We start from the raw sequence: 18,274 nt of genomic DNA, 5'->3' as shown, positions 1-18,274 counted from the left end.
GAGGACCTTCATAGTCATCCCAGAAGTTAAGCCACAGGAGTCTGACTCAAAAACGCTGATTCTTTTGGCAGCATACAAATTAACAGTCCCCAACCTTTCTCTGAACTTTGGGAGTTACAAATTACAAGCAGCCTTTTGCCAATATTAGGAACAATTCATGATATCCTGAGAGCCAAATGAATCCTCATTTCAGCCCTTCAGTTAAACTACAAAGGAAATTATGACTGCGTTGAAGGAAATATGAGAAAGAGGCTACTTTCCCCAGATTTGGTGTATGGCTTCCACATAATGCCAAGCCCTTTGTTCTCTCTTCCCTATGCCTTCCTTACAGTGCCAGGAGCACAATCCCAGTTGTGCAAAGGGATATTTAAAAACCTTCAAAAGTTGCAAGAGCAAATGAAGGTGATACTGTTTTATGATTACCTTAACAAGTGGGTAAATGTTAGGATTGGAAACCTAGGAAACACTACAGATTCAAGGCTCCGTTATTTGAAAAGTTATGGCCTATCCTCTTTAAAGCAATTTCTTCCAGAGCTTTCTGAACTTGGGCATGCATCAACAAGATCTGCAGGTGTTCAGTGGTCTAAAGACTAGTTGCATCTAACAGATGCTTTCTCTAGCATGCAATTAGAGAAACATAAAAGAATAATCACCCAGGGGATGCTTTCAAGAGAAAGTAAGCAGACCCCTGTAGTATTTTGTGGGTACAACAAATAAGTATTTATGGATTTATCTGATCTTGGGATCTCTGTTTAAATAAGGAGTGTAACGTGTGTTAAATATTCTAAAGGAAACTGGAGCCAGATTGTGGACATTCCTTCCCCCTCACCCAGCAGTGCTTTTAAACCCTTATTACTCTTCTGAAGTCACTACCCCACTCTACCCATCCATTCATGTCTTCCCAGGTGATCTCATCTACATCATTAAGCAGAGCATCCTGGATTCATTCCTTTCAACCTCAAAATACCTATCTATTCCTGTTTTTATTTCATTTCCTCCCTTCTCCCATGATAAAATGGCTAATGCCTACACCTATATTCTTGATCCAATTTACAGTATTATTCCCTATTTTCCCCTATCTCTCTTTTCAACCTCAACTTCCAACCATGCTCTCCATTGCCCACTGTCCTAAAAACTTTTCTCTACAAACAGCTCATCTCTTGCCTTCCCTTAACTACCCAGCTTCCTTGCCCCTCTAACTCCTCACTTCATTGTTATCTGTCTTCAAAATATTTTACTGTGGTATTGCTCTTGAAAAGGTCTCTGATGGCCTCTTAAGGACCAGATCTAATAGCCTCCTCTAATTCCTTATCCTACCTGAAATCTCTGCAACACAAGGCACTGTTGACCAGGCGCCCTCCCCCTTAAAACTCTCTCCTCTCAGCATGAGTGACACACGTGCTCTTCTTGGCTGGGTTCTCTTTCTGTGCCTCTGATGACTTATAAATATAGGGGTTCCTTACAGCCTTTAACTTTTTCTATCCTTCTAATCAAGTCTCTGGAGATCTTAAACCAGACATGGCTGTTTGGCAGATTTGGGTACACAGACGCCAGAAATCAATGGAAAGGTCTGAAGAGTTTCAGAGACTCTGAAATTACTCAGGGCCTCTGCTTCCTTCCACAGCTCCATGTTAAGCCATAAGAAGGCATCAGATCAGTCCCCAGACATATATTGCATGATGGAGTGAGTGCTCAGAGTCAATAGAGAAATCAGTACACGACACCCGAAAATATAAAATGATCAACTCCAAGATGCCCAACACATCACATTTATCCAAGTTAGTTTATAGTTTTACCTCACACAGGAGATTATAAACACTCAAGTGTGGAAAGTTAAACTATCTAACTCTTTTTGTTCACTACCTGTATTCATTCTATGGTTTAAGAAGTCATGCTGAACACCCAATCCTGTGAATAGACTCATTCCAAAGCAACAACCTGAGTGGGACCCATGTTAATCCACTCATGCAAACTTTCCTTCCCAGCTCCATCATATGCAATCCCCCAACAGAAGGCCAATTATATAATTAGGCTCTCAAGGTTAGTTGACTGATTTTTATTAAATCAAGCTGAAAAGAATAATAAGTCCCCAAAACCTAGGGAACACTTGTCGTCAGAGGCTTGAAGTCAAAATCTCTTTGTAGGAGAGAGTTTCTTGGGAGACCTCAAAATGAGTAACGATCTGCACGGAAAGAAGCCAGAAATCAGAGCAACAAGGGCTTGAGGATTAATACCAATGTTCTGACTTACAACCAGAAAAGTATAGTTCCCTAGGGCAGACTACAAAACTCAGGCAAGACAGGCTACAAGTAGCCAGTCCCACAGGGCACCACCTGTGAGCAGGCTTCAGGTACAAGTCCAGGACTGCTGTCATCTACACAGAAGGGCTGAGCAGGTTCAGACAGGGATCTAAGGGTTTTATTTTTCTGACTACAAAGTAAGCCACGGAAGAGAAGGAAACATGAAAAATATTTTTACAAAGTATAAATAATCATAAAAATCATCCTAAGCATGGTTTTTCGGGGTCAATAACTACTAACATTGACTTTTTTTTTTTTTTAGTGCTTTCTCTATACAATTTTACATACAGAGATTTTTACATGGATTAGATTAGATTAAATGTGGGCATTATAGTACCTTTTTTACTCAATTATCATCAGCATTCCCACATGTCATTAGGGACTCTGTAAACATCATTTTTAGCAGCTACATCATATTCCAGCATTAAGTAAGGAAACAAAAAATCTGCCATTTTTCTTACAGTTTGAATATTTACTTGCAGTTTGTCTCCATTTTTATAACTAAGGCTATGATAACACTTTTGTGCATAAATCTTTGTCTGCATCTCAGATTATTTCCTAAAGGACAATGTCAAAAGGGTACAATTCATATTACTATTACAGTTTACATTTACTGAGCTCTGAATACACATTGGGCAAAATATTAATTATTATAAACACATAATTTCACTTGAAGAGAAAAAGTAGGCAATGTTATTATCCCCATTTTATAAATGAGGAAACTGAGACTCTGAAAGGTTAAGTCATTTGCTTTACATATATCACAAACAGACTAAGTCCAGAGCATACACTTTTAAGCACTACAAGCATGAAAAAATTTAAAATTCTTAATTGATATTATACATTTCATTCCAGAAAGTTCCTATTGATTTATATTTCAAGAGCCATTTATGAGACTGTTTCATCATAATTTTGCCAGCACTAAAAAATTTAAAAATAGTCAACCAATCTTGGTTAAATTGGTTGGTGAAAATTGGGGTTATGTCATTGTTTTACTTCATATTTCTTTTATTATAAGTGAGGTTGAGTATGAAAATTTTTTTTTTTCATTGAAACAATAAAAACATTCCAATGGCTACTATACTCCTACAATTTTCAGCATGGTGGGGGAAATGATTCTGGATATATCATTTTAATTGAGTATTTAATATGCACAATCAAAGAATAAACTGAGGTATTAATCAGTGAGTTCCTTCCTCATCCACTGTCACTATCCCCCATTGGACCAGGAAGTATGGGGTTATCATATGTTCCCAAAGTTATCAAATCAGACCTACAAAGACACTATACTTATAGAACCCAGAGCATAGGAGATAGAAAGAAAAAAAAAATGGTCTTTTTTTGTTTGGTAAGACAAGGTGTCCCTCTGTTGCCCACACTGGAGTACAGTGGCAAAAATCATAGCTCACTGAAACCTCGAACTCGGGGCTCCAGGATCCTCCTGCTTCAGTCTCTTGAGTAGCTGGACCTATAGGTGTGTACCACCGGGTCCACCTAATCCTTTTATTTTTCATGCAGACAGGAGTCTCACTATATTGCCCAGACTGGTGTCAAACTCCTGGCCTCAAGCAATCTTCCCTCCTTGGCTTCCCAAAGTGATGGGATTACAGGTATGAGCCACCTCACCTGGCCGAAAACGTTCTTGAATGTGCATTGGAACTAATAGACCCACGCCCTCCCCGATCAACACAACCCCTACACTCTCCATCTCCCTACCCCAACCTAGAAAACCTTCAAACTGAAGGGGAAGAAAAAGCAGAGGGACCACTCCCTTTGCTCCTGCCTGCCCCTCTTATGGAACAGGTTGGAAGTAACCCAGTAGAATGTTTCAGTCCAATAGTAGAGTGGGCTTGGGCTGTGTTTCTTGCCTTAAAGAGGGCTGTCTCCAAATTTTGTCATGGGGACAGTGTGCTGAGCAACCTGAAAACATGGTGGACACTGAGGTGCAGGACTGGCATGAGACTGTTACAAACATCCTGTAGAATGCTACAGGGATAATGATAGGGTGCCATGAAAGTACATAGCAGGGGTACCAACTTAGTCCAGGGGCCAGGGAAGACCTCCCAGAGGAGGCTGAGACAAGAACACTGGTGGCAGTTAGCTGCAAGAGGAGCAGGGCAGGGTGAGGATGTTTGGAAAGGGTTCCAAGAGGAGGGAAAGCTTAGGCAACCCAGCAGTTGAACAGAACAGGATGCCTTCAAGGAACGGAGAAAATTCAACATGACTGGATCTCAAAGAACACACAAAAGAGCCACTCAGACCTGGGCAGGCCAGTTTTGCAAAGCATTGTAAGTCATGAAAAGGAGTCTGGATTTTTTGGTGAAAGCAATTGGGAATCTCTCTCTCTCTTTCTCTCTCTCTGTGTGTGTGTGTGTGTGTGTATATGTGTGTGTGTGTGTGTGTGTGTGTGTCTTTTTTCAGTTTCTTTACTGAGGTCTCTGTGTTTTTGTTATAGATTTAAATGAGAATTTTTTTTATATGAAAGGCAACTCATGTTAGGAGAAGACATCAAAGCAAAGCAGATCTAAGAAAACTCTGACATACAGCAGCTCTTGCCATGAAACCCTTGCTGGAGCAGAAAAGCAGGCTCCTTACTGTTCTCTCTCCTCCCCCACTCCTCCCCTCCATTACATCTGCAGAAGCCCCTTTTCTGACAAAAACATCCCTCTGCTGAATTGCTCTCAAGGGGCTTATGCTAGAGTAGGCATATTAAGAATATGATAATGCAAATACATGAAAACTATTGTGCCCAGGAATGGAGATCCTTGAGAAGGAAGAAAAACACACTTGTGGTTTGTCTTTGCATGACTGGGGAAGGCCTTTTCACTCATGGACAGTTCTCAAAACTCCTTTTAAAAGGAGAACAAAGTGGAATTTGGCCAAATCAGTGGTGCCTGGTAGGTAGCTCCCACACAGTTGTTAGAGGGGGAAAATTAAGATACTGGAGTAAAAATACTAGGAAATTGTGGAGAATCTGAAGGCCCACGAAAAAGGGCATATGGGTTGCATCACCTGGTTTTCAAAATCCACTTGAGGCCAGGAGAAAAAGGGCGCTACTCGGCTGCAGGTGTGACAACTGCCAACTGCCTTGTCAGTTACAACTGGAGATAATGAAGACAGAACTACCCCCATGGCCAGCCAAATGTATTAATTATACAATCTAAACATAATGAAGACGTGGCATGAGCCCCACATCTAGGCACTTTGGGAGGTAACTACGTGACCCAATAAACTGCCACGACACCAGCCATTTTACTCACAGTAAAGTCTATGGGCATATTTTCTACAAACCAGTCTGATTTGGAGGCAACTCTTGAATTCTTCTCATTTGGTGGTAACCGTCTGATGAACCCTCTAATTCAGATCTTTGATGGGCCCACACCATAGGAGCACATCTGTCAGAAACTGTGTCCTTAAAGCAGCAGCGTCCTCAGAGAGACCAACAAATTCCGGGGTGAATTCCCCCTAAACACCCCACTCTGCCATCCATGCCTGTTCCTGCCCACAGGTGATATTGAAAACCACTTCACAGGACACAGTAGAGGAAGTGTATACGGTCACTGCTTCACTTGTATCAGACTGCAGTTACTAAAACAAGGGAATTGAATTTCCAACCCATCACTCTAGCAGCTTCTGCAAGGATTAATGTCCCATCCAAAAAGCCCCATCTGTGCAGTAAGGCATCTGCATCTGACCTTCCTGCCTGCAATCAAAAAAAGGGAGGCTGACCTCAAATATGTCGAAATAGGGAGCGTGTATCTGTTAATTGCTTAAAAACAGTGCCTATTCTGGAGCCCGTCCCTCAGATTCCTCCTGCTACTACTCAGTAAGTAAATTCTTGTTTGTCACTATTGCAATTACAGTAAAGAGTCTTTAAATATACGACTCATTAAGAGTCACAAGGAAAGAAGAGAGGCCCAGGATACATTTACGCTTAGGCTGTTTCAGATTACTGATGTATAATAAGTATGTGAGTTGGGGGTGGGGGCACAGATGGAATTCCAGTTGTTTGTGTATATACCACCTTGCTAATAAACGCAGTGAATTAGCACTGTAAACAAGCAAATTAATAAACACATTACAAGGCAGCCTGAAAAATGGAGTATTAGCTCCAGCTGAAATAAATGCATTTATTGTTTTTAAGCAAGCAGAAGATTCCATTTGTTTTCTAAATATGCACAGCATGTAGACATGCTAGAAATTTAAACAGATAAAAAATTAATATTTTGACTCAGCAGCTGTAGAATCCTCTAATATGTCACCCTGCAGCTGTGAGGAAATTGCATGTGGTCATCACTATATGATGCTTTCTTCAAATCACAAAGGCTCTGCTTCAAGGATCAGTGAGGATTACCCACAATCATGATGGATGGAAGCACATGGCAGTGAAATAATTTATTTCACATCTTTGGAGCAAAATCAAAAAAGCTTGAAGATATTAAAGTAAATGTGTACTGTCGACGCAATGGCTTTGGATGTTGGTTTTATGGAGCAGTGACTCCTTAGCTGATAAATAATGACCTATAAAGACAAATTTAGACACACAGTGAGATTTTTAATAATGTCCTGTCAGTCCATTAGGTTCTTAATGCAACCACATTAAGTGCATTTGGAAGCGGTTAAAATAATCAGCACTTGTAGCTGTTCTTCGTCAGGTGAAAAAGAAATGACTTCATGCCAAAACTCAGGGCCTTTAAAGGGCATCGAATTTGAATTCTAATGCCACTTTTAAAATTGATGGGTTTCTGCTTGTGAGATAAGTACGACAGGAATCCAGAAAATAATATACAGATGACAGAAGAAAAAAAAATCCTATCTCTTTCCCTTTTGATCATTACTTTGTGCTCAGTCCACCCGTAAGCTCTTAGAAATCATGTATTCTTTTTAGAGGCTTTGAGTTAGTACAAAAGCTACAAAACAAAACAAAACCAACCAACCAAGTGAGACTTCTTTCTTCAGTGTCTGTGGCTATTGCTTTACTCTTAAAATACTAACCAAAGAAAACATGACAACAGAATGACCTTCATGTTATAGAGCAGTGATTTCTACTCAGTGTTGACAAACTCACCAATGTGTTGGGAAGGCTGCTGTAGGAGCCAAGGAAACAGCTTGAAGTGGGGAGGGTAGGGGGAGGTGGCAAGTGGCAGTGTCAAATGTAAAAGCAAAGCTCTAGGTTTTGGTGCCAGCTTGCACTGCCAACAAGGTGTCAGGAGTATCACTCTTACCATGTATCTTGAAGTTTTGTATCCAATTTATGTTTTACTCGGTTTAGCTCCACAGTAGAAAACAGTTCACTTCAATTAACATTTATGGCAAGTCAGCTGAGTTGAGGCACTGTGGAAGGTACTATAGGGTTGAATCAGACTCGAATCCTTCTCTCAAGATGCTTAGGGATGGCAAACACACACACACATACACATCCCAAATGCAACAGGTGTCAAGGATCAGAGAATATTTTATCCAAAGTGAGTAAGAGGAACTTGACCTTGAGTGTTCATTTGATGTTTGCAGATGGTGCCAGCTGAGGACATCCTTGTTAGTAGGGAAGAACATGTAACAGCACAGAGGCACACAGGAATGGAGCAGTGTGGCGTGGGGAGGAAAACCAGCATGGCTGGAGCTTTGGACGTTCACAGGGGAACCAAGGAAATCAGGGACCTTGAAAATCAGGGTGAAGGATTTACAGCTAATGCAATGGGCAATGGGAAGGCATCGACAAGTTTTGAGTGTCAAAGAGTGTTTTATAAACCAAAGTTGATATTCAAGAAAGGTCTCCTCCTCTTGGGAAGGACTAGGAGAGCTTTAGTGAGGAAGAGCCTCTAGCAGAAAGAGAAAAATGTGTCTGTCATCTGAGAAAGAAGAGCCTGGGGTTTTTGCAGCGGAAACAGAGATATGCCATATTTATGAGATATGACAGTGATTCCAATATGGAAGACGGGTTGCCAAGAAGCAAAGGTAACACAATGGTTTTGAATCGTGCCAATTGAAAAATCAGTAGTAGATGGACAAGGAAGTCAAGAGAAGGAAGAAAAGCACCTGTGGAGGTAGGAGGGATGAAGATGAAGGATTTTCTTTGGAGTTTTCCTGTGATCAGATGTCCAGCAGGAAGAGAGAAATGAGGATCTGGAGGGGATTATCACACGTACTTGGGATGAAATCTAAGGAGAAAATAGAAATGAAGATTTAAGTTGTGAAAGACACAAGGGCCCTGGAGGCAAGCAGATGGGGGAGGAAAAGGAGCAGGAAAAATGAAGAGAAAAGGAGGGAGATGAATGTGTAAGCAGAAGAGGAAACACCTGACTGGAGAGATCAGCTCAGGAAGGCAGATGGGCTCTGGGACACTGGAGAAGGAGCTCCCCGGGGCAGAATGAGGGAGCTCCTTTCTCAAAGGAAGGAAAAAGAGGTAATAGAAGAGAAAGATATTTGAGAAGAAAGGTGAGGTTTGTTTGTTTTGTTTTATCAGATAATATAAATCTTCTAAACAAAAAAAAGGAAAGCAGAGTTGTAGACTGAGAGTGAAATGAGAGCGTAGGGAGTGCGTGGGAAGGCCATGAGGGTCAAAACCACAAAGCATCAAAAAGAAGTGAATACAATGATGTCGAGAAGCAGAGAGGGTCTCATGGAAACTAGATCAGTGATGAAGGCTGATGACACAGTGATCACATATGTGCCCTCTGAAGTGTACTCCTTGGATTCAGAGCCCAGCTCCAGGGCTTACTAGCTGTGACACTTTGGGTAAGTGGGTTAACATCTCTAATCTCATCACTAATCTTACCTTGGCCTGTAAAATGCAGATAGTACTAATCACAGTACCAACTTCCTGTGCTTGCAGACAGAATTAAGTGACATAATATATGTGACGAACTGGTACACAATGAGTGTTCAATAAACATGGGTTATTATTCCTTATCTGTAGTGGGCCCAATCAGAATTGACACTGATGCTGATGCTCATGTTTGCAATCAATTCCCTGTTTTTACCTATTAAAAGTAAACCACAGAAATTCACAGGTGTGTAAAAGCAGGTAAATGTAGCCTTAGCAGTTTTGCTACCTTCAGTACTGAAGAAGATAACCTGTAAGTCTCAATTCAGCTGTGTTCTTTCAACATACACCCACAGAAACCTTCTCTGCAATTCAAGCCCTGACCTATAGTTATTAGGAAGAAACAGCAATCCTGACTTCATTGGGAGCTTTTACAAGCTGAAAGCTTACAGGTAAGGTCCTTCTCTTATTATGAAAGCTAAGGAAGGTATTGTTTGGTAAAAGTCACATGAAGGAGAAAATACAATTTTTTTTTTATTATTATTTAGGAAGGACTCAATTTAAGCATAGGTCATGTTCTTTTTTCCTGAAAGGAAAAGCTCAAAAAAAAAATGCTTTGAAATATTCAATCATCCCTTTGCAGACAGACGGATCTCTTAAATAAAACAAAATTTGGGAGAACAAGGAAGAGACAATCATTGAAAGCTCTGTAGAGAGGGTGGATATGCAATTTACGGTTCAAGCAGTAAGAGATAGGGTGACAAATGAGAAATAAGAAAAGAAAGTACATTACAAAAAAAGAAGATAAGGAAAATAAAGAAGCAAGTGTTAAAAAAAATAGAAGACACAAGCAAATTGAAAAAAATGCAGAGATAGAAGAACAGGACTAGATGGAATAAAGAGAAAGGTGAAAAAGAAGCGATAAGAACCAAAATATGACTCACACTAAGAAGAAAGATCCTGTTGTAATTATCATATGAGGCATTAGAAGAGGATTAGACATGAGGACAGCTGATTCAAGTCCTTAATTCTACCCAACAGTTCTTGAGGACCATCCAAGTGCTAGCTTGGCACTCTACTGAGTCTTAATTCACTAGTCAACAAAATGGGAATTACTAGCATTTCCAGTTCTTCACGGGGGCTTCTGGGGATGATTAAAGGAGAAGATCCATGAGAAAATGCTTTGAAAATTATAAAAATTCATAAACACACCATTACTAGTATTAGTAATGACATGAAACACATATCTAATCACAGCTGTAGCCTTGGAAGTCATGGACCAACCAGTAAATCTATCTCCTGCTTTTTACGGCCCAGATCCACAACAGGAAAATGGCCAAGTTAAGTTACTCAAACACAACGGAAAATGACTTAGGCATTAAAAATGACAATTATGTAGATTCTTCCAATATTTGCCAACATATGGAAATATGTCATTTAAAGTGATATTTTAGAGAACAGAACAAAGAAATACAGTAGCTGTTGACTACAACTGAAAACAATGCATGTATGTATATATTGAAAAAGAAAGTAAATGTGGAGTGATATGAATTATTAAAATTTAGTATGCATTAATGTTTGTCTTTGAAGTTTATTCATTTAATAAGGATCAAATACAATGGGAATGCACATGGCAGTCTAAATCAGCTTCCTTAGCATTTAAAACAGACCAGCAAGTTCGTGCAATGTTTCCCAACAATGCCTCTCCAAACCATTCTATTTATCACACTGATTTTTAATTCGCCAATCAAGTAATCCACCTACCAATCTGCTTTTTAATTCACCAACCAAAAAAAAAAAAAAAATCATTCTTGAACCCCGATTGTGTGCAAGCAATTGTACTTGCATCATGGAGTACAAAATGGTTGAGTATGTGGACTCTGGAATCACATTCTCTGGGTTCAAATCTTGGATCAATCATTCCTGACTTTTATCATTTGGAGTCAGTACTTAACCTCTCTTAGCCAGTTTCAGTTTCCTTATATGTAAAAATGGGGATAAAATTAGTACCTACCTTCGAGGATCACTGTGAATGTTAAATGGCAAAATACATTCAAAGCAATTAGCACAGCACTTTTCATATGATAAGCCCTCAGAACTGGCACCTATTATTAGATACCCACAAAAAGATCACTCACAGAGAACGTGAGCTGATCAAAGCCCAAGTGCTAGGTAAATGGCAGAAATAATCAGCATACTAGAAATTCTAACAGGGGAGATGCCAAGAAGAAGCTGGTCCTGGAGGGGAGGGGATCTGAGCCAGGCACTGAGGGATGGATGGGTAGGATTTGGTGATCAAAATAAGGCAACAACTGCTACATGTTTAAAGCTTATGGCTCTTTTCTTCCTTTCCTTTCCATTTATAACTGCAGAAGCAGCCACAGCAAGATGTAGGGCGGTGCCAATCCACCTCCCCCGCACGGTAGAAGCTGCTTTAAAACAGAACTGGCTCTCACTTCTCTGGCTTCCACTCACTGTGTCTGGAGGGGAGACAGAGAGCTGGTGCCCTGGCTCATACAGGGCTCCCTCCCGGTACTTAATTATGTTCAACTTGAACTGGGATTTTCCCCCGCATTATTCAGTGTTGCAGTTGTATCAGCTTATTCCAAAATAAAGATATGTTGCTCTTTAACTTTGAGCAATTTTACTTTTTCACCACATTTTTAGGGCCCTTCTTTCAGAAATGGTGACAATAAATGGGAAAAATCATGGAAAGGACTCAAAAGTGTTTATGATGTGGAAGAAAAATGTTAATAGCAATGCTCTTCAGCAGGCAAAAAGGTGGCAAACACGTACCTCCTTGGGTGACACCTCTGCCTGCCCACAGAGAAAAGAAAGAAGGAAGGGTAGAAGGGAGAGAGGGAGAGAGGAAGGGATGGAGGGAAGTCAGTTGGTCCACAACCTGTGTACGGGTTCATAATTTTCTTTTACCTTTAGCAGGTGCAAACCAATTGTTCCAAGTATTAATATCAGTTAGTTCAGAACTTCCAAAATATTGTTCTGCATACTACTGGCTAACCCTGTAAGAGGCTATAATAAAGGGAAGGGGTCCTCAATGCTTGGGAAATGATGTTCAGCCATCTTCATCTTAAAGATTCACAGCGCACATATGTATTTTTAAGGTTTTCAGAAATCCTGCAATAAAGAAAGTTGCTTACCTTTATGTAACCGAGCCAACCCTAAATTTATCTGGCCAGGAGGTTTTTTGTTTTTGTTTTTGTTACACGTAACACCTATTAACCATTGTTTAGAATTTGAGTTCTGCGGAATAGGAATATAGTATGAAAATACTCAAAGTAATATTTCTTTACTGATACTTATCTTCTTTTGCTTCCATTCTCACACAGATTTGTGGAAAGAGCAAACCCGCATTTAAAAAATGCTTCATAAACAATAACAATTTTTTAATACCCCAGACTTTCACTACCCCCCAAAAAAAACAAGTATTTTAATTTTTCAGGTCTTCCCCTCTGCAATATTACCCTTGATATTATCTTCTTTCTATATAAGAACTCAAAAATACAACCGTCCCATCAGGCAGTCCACAAAACTCAAAGCATTTTTTAAAGAAATGCATTTGCATGTGGACATTTCCCCTCCCCACCGCAGGTTTTTATCTGTTTTCCTTTTAATTGTTACTGTATTCTATGAACAAGAGAAAGCTTTTAGGTGAGAAAAAGAAATGAAGAAAGCACCTTAGCCTTTGGAGTTTTCTGTTAATGTTGTTGAGATGTGGGCCAAAAAAAAAAAAAAAAAAAAAATCAATCTATGGCAGAAGAAAACCTGGCTTTCCATAGCATATAACCATGTATCCCGCAATTATGCAAAGCTGCCTCTCACCTCAGTTCATTTATCTTTGTTGAAAACCTTCAGCTGTGGCCTAAATCTCACATAGTTTATATTTGCTTTGATAGACTTGGAGGAAGAAACCCCACACATATGCCATCTTCATACGTGACACACACTGAGGTTACTGGACCTGCTCCCAGGATGGGTTTACTCTTGTCAGTGTGCTAGATTCTGTCATTTTCTTTTTTAAACAGCTAAAGTACAATCACGAGGTCTCCGATGACGATCTCAGGTATGAGTCAAATAGAGAACGCATCCTGAGAGGAAACCCTGCCACTCTGGAGGCGCTCGGACATACACAGAAGAGCGGGCAGACACGGTCCTCCTCCGGGACTTCCTATGAGCTAGGACTTCCCAAGGACACGGAGAGGACATTCCACTGTCGGCCCCGCACAAGGTAGATGATCCTCAGCTTTGCCTGTCATCACATGGTTTCTCCTAATACCCTCCTGAGTTTAGATAAAAGTCACCTAAATATTCTATGAGGTTAACTATGACCTGACTGAGGGAATACTTTAGTTAAAAACAATTCCAGGACTTTCAGTTCAGGTCAACGCTGAGAAAGGAGACAAGCTCCTAGTAGCTATAGTAAGAAACCTGTCCACTTATACCTTTATCCTCCTCCTAGAGAGACACTCTGGGATGTCCAACTGTCACCCCAAATTCAACTTGGCTACATTCAAGCATACTGTTTTTTCCTCACTGCCTCTCAGATCTATTCCTACCCTTGGTAAATGGTACTCCCACCCCTCGAATTTCTGTGACCAGAAACGTGGAAACTATCTGCAAAATTCCTTCTCCCTTACCCCCCAGGGCTGAGGGAGCACCAACCTCTGTTGCTTCTATTACGTTAAATCATATGAAATTGCCACTTGGACCATTTTGCAGACAAAACAGCAATCTGAGATGAGTCAACCTAACATACTATTAATACCTGGTGAAATCATGACCCCTTCTCTTTATCCCCTCAGCAGCATTCTCATTAAAGGATTTCTGTCATCTAGATTACTGTGGTTACCTCCTAAAGAACTTTCTGCTTCAGTCTTTTCTTCCAAGCCATCTTCCGCAGATCTTTCTCTTCACAGAAATGCAATTGCGACACTTCCCAGAACCTTCAAGGCATCCCCACGGGTGTGCCAAGGCCCTACAGACCAGTCCTGCTCCCTCCTACTTCAACTCCCACCACTCTCACAGGACTCACCTCTTTATGGGTGTCTCAATAGATAATCCTCTTTGGCCCAGTTTCTGAACTGTTCTGCCTCCAAAGCTCCAAACTCTTCTAATTCTCACTACCTTTAAAATCACCTCAGTTGTGACATCCTCCGGAAGGCTTTCATACTCACTCCACACACTCATATACACAGCCTCCAGTGTGGGTCAGGGTCCTGTCCCACAGGCTTATCTCATATCCTGTGCTGTGCACAGAGTACCACAGCAATATTACACTAAACGCACACTCTCTTCTGTTATGGGCTGAATTAGTCCCCCCCAAGTTCATGTGTTGAGGCCCTATCCCAGTACTTCAGAATGTCTGAAGTTGGATATAGGGCCTTTAAGGAGGTAATTAAGTTAAAATAAGGATATTAAGGGATGGGTCCTGATCCAGTGTGACCAATATAGTTATAAGAAGAGAAGATTAGGACATGCAGAGAGAACCAGGGGCACATGTGCACAGAAGAGCCAGCAAGAGGGCCGTCATCTGCAAGCTAAGGAGGGCGGCCTCCGAGGAAGCCAAGCCTGCGGGCACCTTGATCATGGACTTCCAGCCTCCAAAACTTGGGGAAAATAAATTTCCATTGTTTCAGCCACTCAGTCTGTGATATTTTGGTATGGCAACCCTAGCAAACTAACACCTTCATTCACTAAAGAGTCCATTTCTCGTATACAAGCACCATATCTGATTTGTCTTTACATCCCCAGAGTCCAGCACAATGCCTGGCAAGGAGCAAGGGCTTCACAAATGTTTGATGACTCTACATGAGTGAATGCATTGCAGTGCTACAGAGGAAAGTAGGGGTGTTTAGAAAAGTCATACACTTAGTGAAAAAGTAAACTTTGGTGTCAGCACAGTTCTCTGAAACTTCAATAACTGAAATTACTGTTCAAACTTTTCTATAATAAATACTATTACACCAGTCTTTAATCAACAAATGATTGCTAAGCACCAGACAATGGTTATCTCATTTAAAACCATTATTTAATATACCCAATTCCCAGGACAACCAAGATTTTCCTTTTCAGCTTATTTTGTTAGGACCTGCTCTTCTCGGGTTGGGGACTCCATAGTTGTTTAGCTCAGTCCCATGATTCTCATTCTAAAGGTTCCCTATTAGCCTTAAAAAATTAATGCAAGTCCTAATCACCTAATTTACTATCAAAGAACACTCTGGACATTAGAGAGAACAGAGCTCATTAAAAATTAAATTTTTCGAATCTCCTTATATAAACATGTATTTTTTAAATATGCCCTAGCATAAAATTTTTAGGGCCCACATTCTGAGTTAGATTTTAAATAAAAAAGCCATCATGAAGGATATAATTCAGGTCCTACCTTCTAACTCTTCACCCTGACTCTAATCTCTCCTTGTGTTAGTCCATTTTCCATGCAGCTTGCAGGTTTCTTGCTTTAAGACACCCTTAGTCAAGCTACAGTCCTCTCCAAAACTCTCATGGCCCTATTGCTCACAAGATCTAATCAAAACTTCTTGGCCTGAAACTTTGAGCTCTCTATACTCTGGTTTGAATTTAAATTTCCCAACCATTTTATCTAATATGCTTTAATACCAACCATGCTTTTCATCCAGGTTAGACGACTCACTAGTCATGAGTGGCCCATGTGCTATACCTGCTGGGCCTGTCTCCTGGCGAAACCATGCTCAGAAAGCTCAGCAGAGCTCCCTCTGTCTCACAGGATCCTGGTTATTCTTCTGGAAGTATTTTGGGTTCCCCCCTGACCCCCGCATAATGCCTTCCATATCCTGTTACTTCTCCCTACCTTGAACTCCTACAGCCCTTATTACTGGTTGGTGTTACTGTCCCTAAATTGCTCTGTACTATTTGTTAGCTATGCTTGTGTCTTTGGTTCACCTCCTTAAGTAGCCTAGAAGACCTCTGTATCCCCCTCAAACATCAACTTGGCACCTTGTGCTCAGTGGGTTCTCAGTAAATATCCACCAATACGCTTTAGCCATGTAGAGAGCCATTTAATTCTCAGAGTATCTGCTCCATGTCCTAAAGTGATAATAAGTAGCTAAACTCAAACATACAAACTGTAATAACAGCCCTTTCCATCCCCAAATTCTCTTTCAGGGGTGGGCACTACTATCTCCCATTTTTCCCACTTTCCAAGACAGTCCTGACTACGATGGACGTCGCTAGCAACAGACTCGCATCCTACAGCTCATAGGGATTCTGATTAGTCTTAATCCTGGACTCTGAATTTCCACTTTTTATTGCACCTAAAATGCTTGCACAGTCTCTACACGCTTCTGCTCTGAATCCAGCATTCTGGGCTGCAGCCCTGTGCTTGACAGTTTGGTTTTCTTAGGATATAGACCTTAATACCAAAATGTCTAGTCTTTATTGTCATGTGCAAAAATAAATGGCTCACCTAGACCATGCCACAGGGAGCACAGCTACTGACTTGCTGTGCCCCACTCCACCCTCAATCCACCAGACCGAACAGCTGACATATTGGCGTCATCCCAGACTGAATGTGCCTGCTGGATACTGTGATCTAGACAACTGAGCACGCCTCCTCCCTGCCCCAAGACAAACCTGACGGCCAGCACACTTTCTCACCTTTCCCATTTGCCCAGTAGCATCCCAGGATCCACCCAGTTCAGCCCTTCTGAGCTGAGGCAACAGCTGGTAAAGGCAAAGCTCTACAAGTTTGTCCCAGAGTTTGAAAAAGTGGGTCAAGAAATATATAATAACCCATTACCCAGTAGATTCTTCTCCCCAGTCTCTAGGCTCTTTGGTGGTGGAGTCATTGTCTCCTTCATCTTTTTCTGTATTCTGAGCATTTGACCATTAGTAGGCACTCAAAAATACACATTTGTTGTCTGACTAGATAGATGAACATAAATGTCTGGTTCCAACATTATTCAAATTTTAGACTGCTTTCCTAATTTTTTTTTTTTAAGATCTGAGTTCTAAAATGAGGAAGAAAAAAAAATCCCATCTCCGAAGGCAACTGATCTACTTTAAGGTTAATCTCTCTAAAATTTTGTGTCTAGGGCTGATGGCAAAGGTTCTCCACAGCAAGAAGCAGGACAAAATGCAGACAAGAGAAAGGAAGTCTTGGAGTGACTTATTTTCAAAACACTTTTTGCTATCTTAAGAAGAAGTTCTGAATGCATACAAAGGTGCTGTTATCATCCCTTCATTCTTCATTAATATGAGAGTCTGAGATTTTCAGGATTTGCAAGAGTATTATTAGAAGTTCCATTTCAATCCACAAGTATTTACTAAATGCCCAAGGGGAAGCAGTAACATGAGTTTCCAGACATGAGACAAATGTCTCCTATAAAACAGCTCATAATCTGAGGACAAAGAGCCCCCTTAAGCCTGGTATGAAGAGCCCCGGCAGCTGCCCAGTGATTTCTGAGGAGTCCACAGGAGTTTCACTCACCAGCACAGTATCCCACGAGGTTAAGGAACTGCTCTTCCCTGCAGCTGGTCCTGCAGTTACCATTGGTAAGAGAGACGTGAGGGTAACAGGAGATGCAGTCAGACTCCAACGGCCCACGGCACTGCCTGCAGGTTGGGTGACATTCTGGCAGGGGGAAGAAAACCAGGATTGGAATTAGCAGCTCAGCATGTATATGTGTGAAGTATTTAATGCACTCCACAAATTACACTAAGAGCAGACCTCCAACTTTAATCATCTTTAGAAGATTCCTGAGCGAGCCTGGCACAGCCTTGGACCTGACCTAGGGACTGCATTTCTGATGTCAAGGTGACTACAGCCCGTGAACACAATACGGAATCTAGAACTATAAATATGTGAGCCATCGGCCACACATTCCAGAGGGACCAGCATGATCATGCCCATCTGTGTAATGAAGGAAGTTCAAATCACAGTCACAGAGCAGAAATACGAGTGGTAAGACTTCCTGACCCTAACATACCATGACTCAGAGAATGAGTGGGAAAGGGAGAAGAAGGGGACATTTTGCTTCTCAGAAATTTCCAGCAGATGAAGGGGGAATCCATGCACAGCAAACTATACTGCAACTTCTGTCTAGAGTCAGTGGCCATCCAGGCCCTCCCTTCAAGCCACCACCACTGGGATGCTTATTTTATCAGCAATACTTAATTAAAATACAAAAAACAGAAAAAAGTCCTCTTTCTGGAGGGT

The 18,274-nt window shown here is 41.0% G+C and overlaps 1 protein-coding gene across 1 annotated transcript in view; it reads right to left on the bottom strand.

Annotated features, from left to right (window-relative positions):
- Window positions 1-18,274, bottom strand: part of LOC126955312 (extracellular matrix organizing protein FRAS1) — a 344,588-nt gene that overhangs the window by 86,051 nt on the left and 240,263 nt on the right. Inside the window, exon 20 of the mRNA XM_050791751.1 lies at window positions 17,546-17,689. Within this exon, the coding sequence (XP_050647708.1) occupies window positions 17,546-17,689 (144 nt within the window). The remainder of the gene's footprint in view (window positions 1-17,545; window positions 17,690-18,274) is intronic.

The sequence above is a fragment of the Macaca thibetana genome, chromosome 5 (genome assembly GCF_024542745.1).
Source record: "Macaca thibetana thibetana isolate TM-01 chromosome 5, ASM2454274v1, whole genome shotgun sequence".
In the NCBI taxonomy this organism is placed as follows: Eukaryota; Metazoa; Chordata; class Mammalia; order Primates; family Cercopithecidae; genus Macaca; species Macaca thibetana.
Note: the sequence above shows the minus strand (reverse complement) of the source record. Positions and strands in the feature narration are given on the sequence as shown.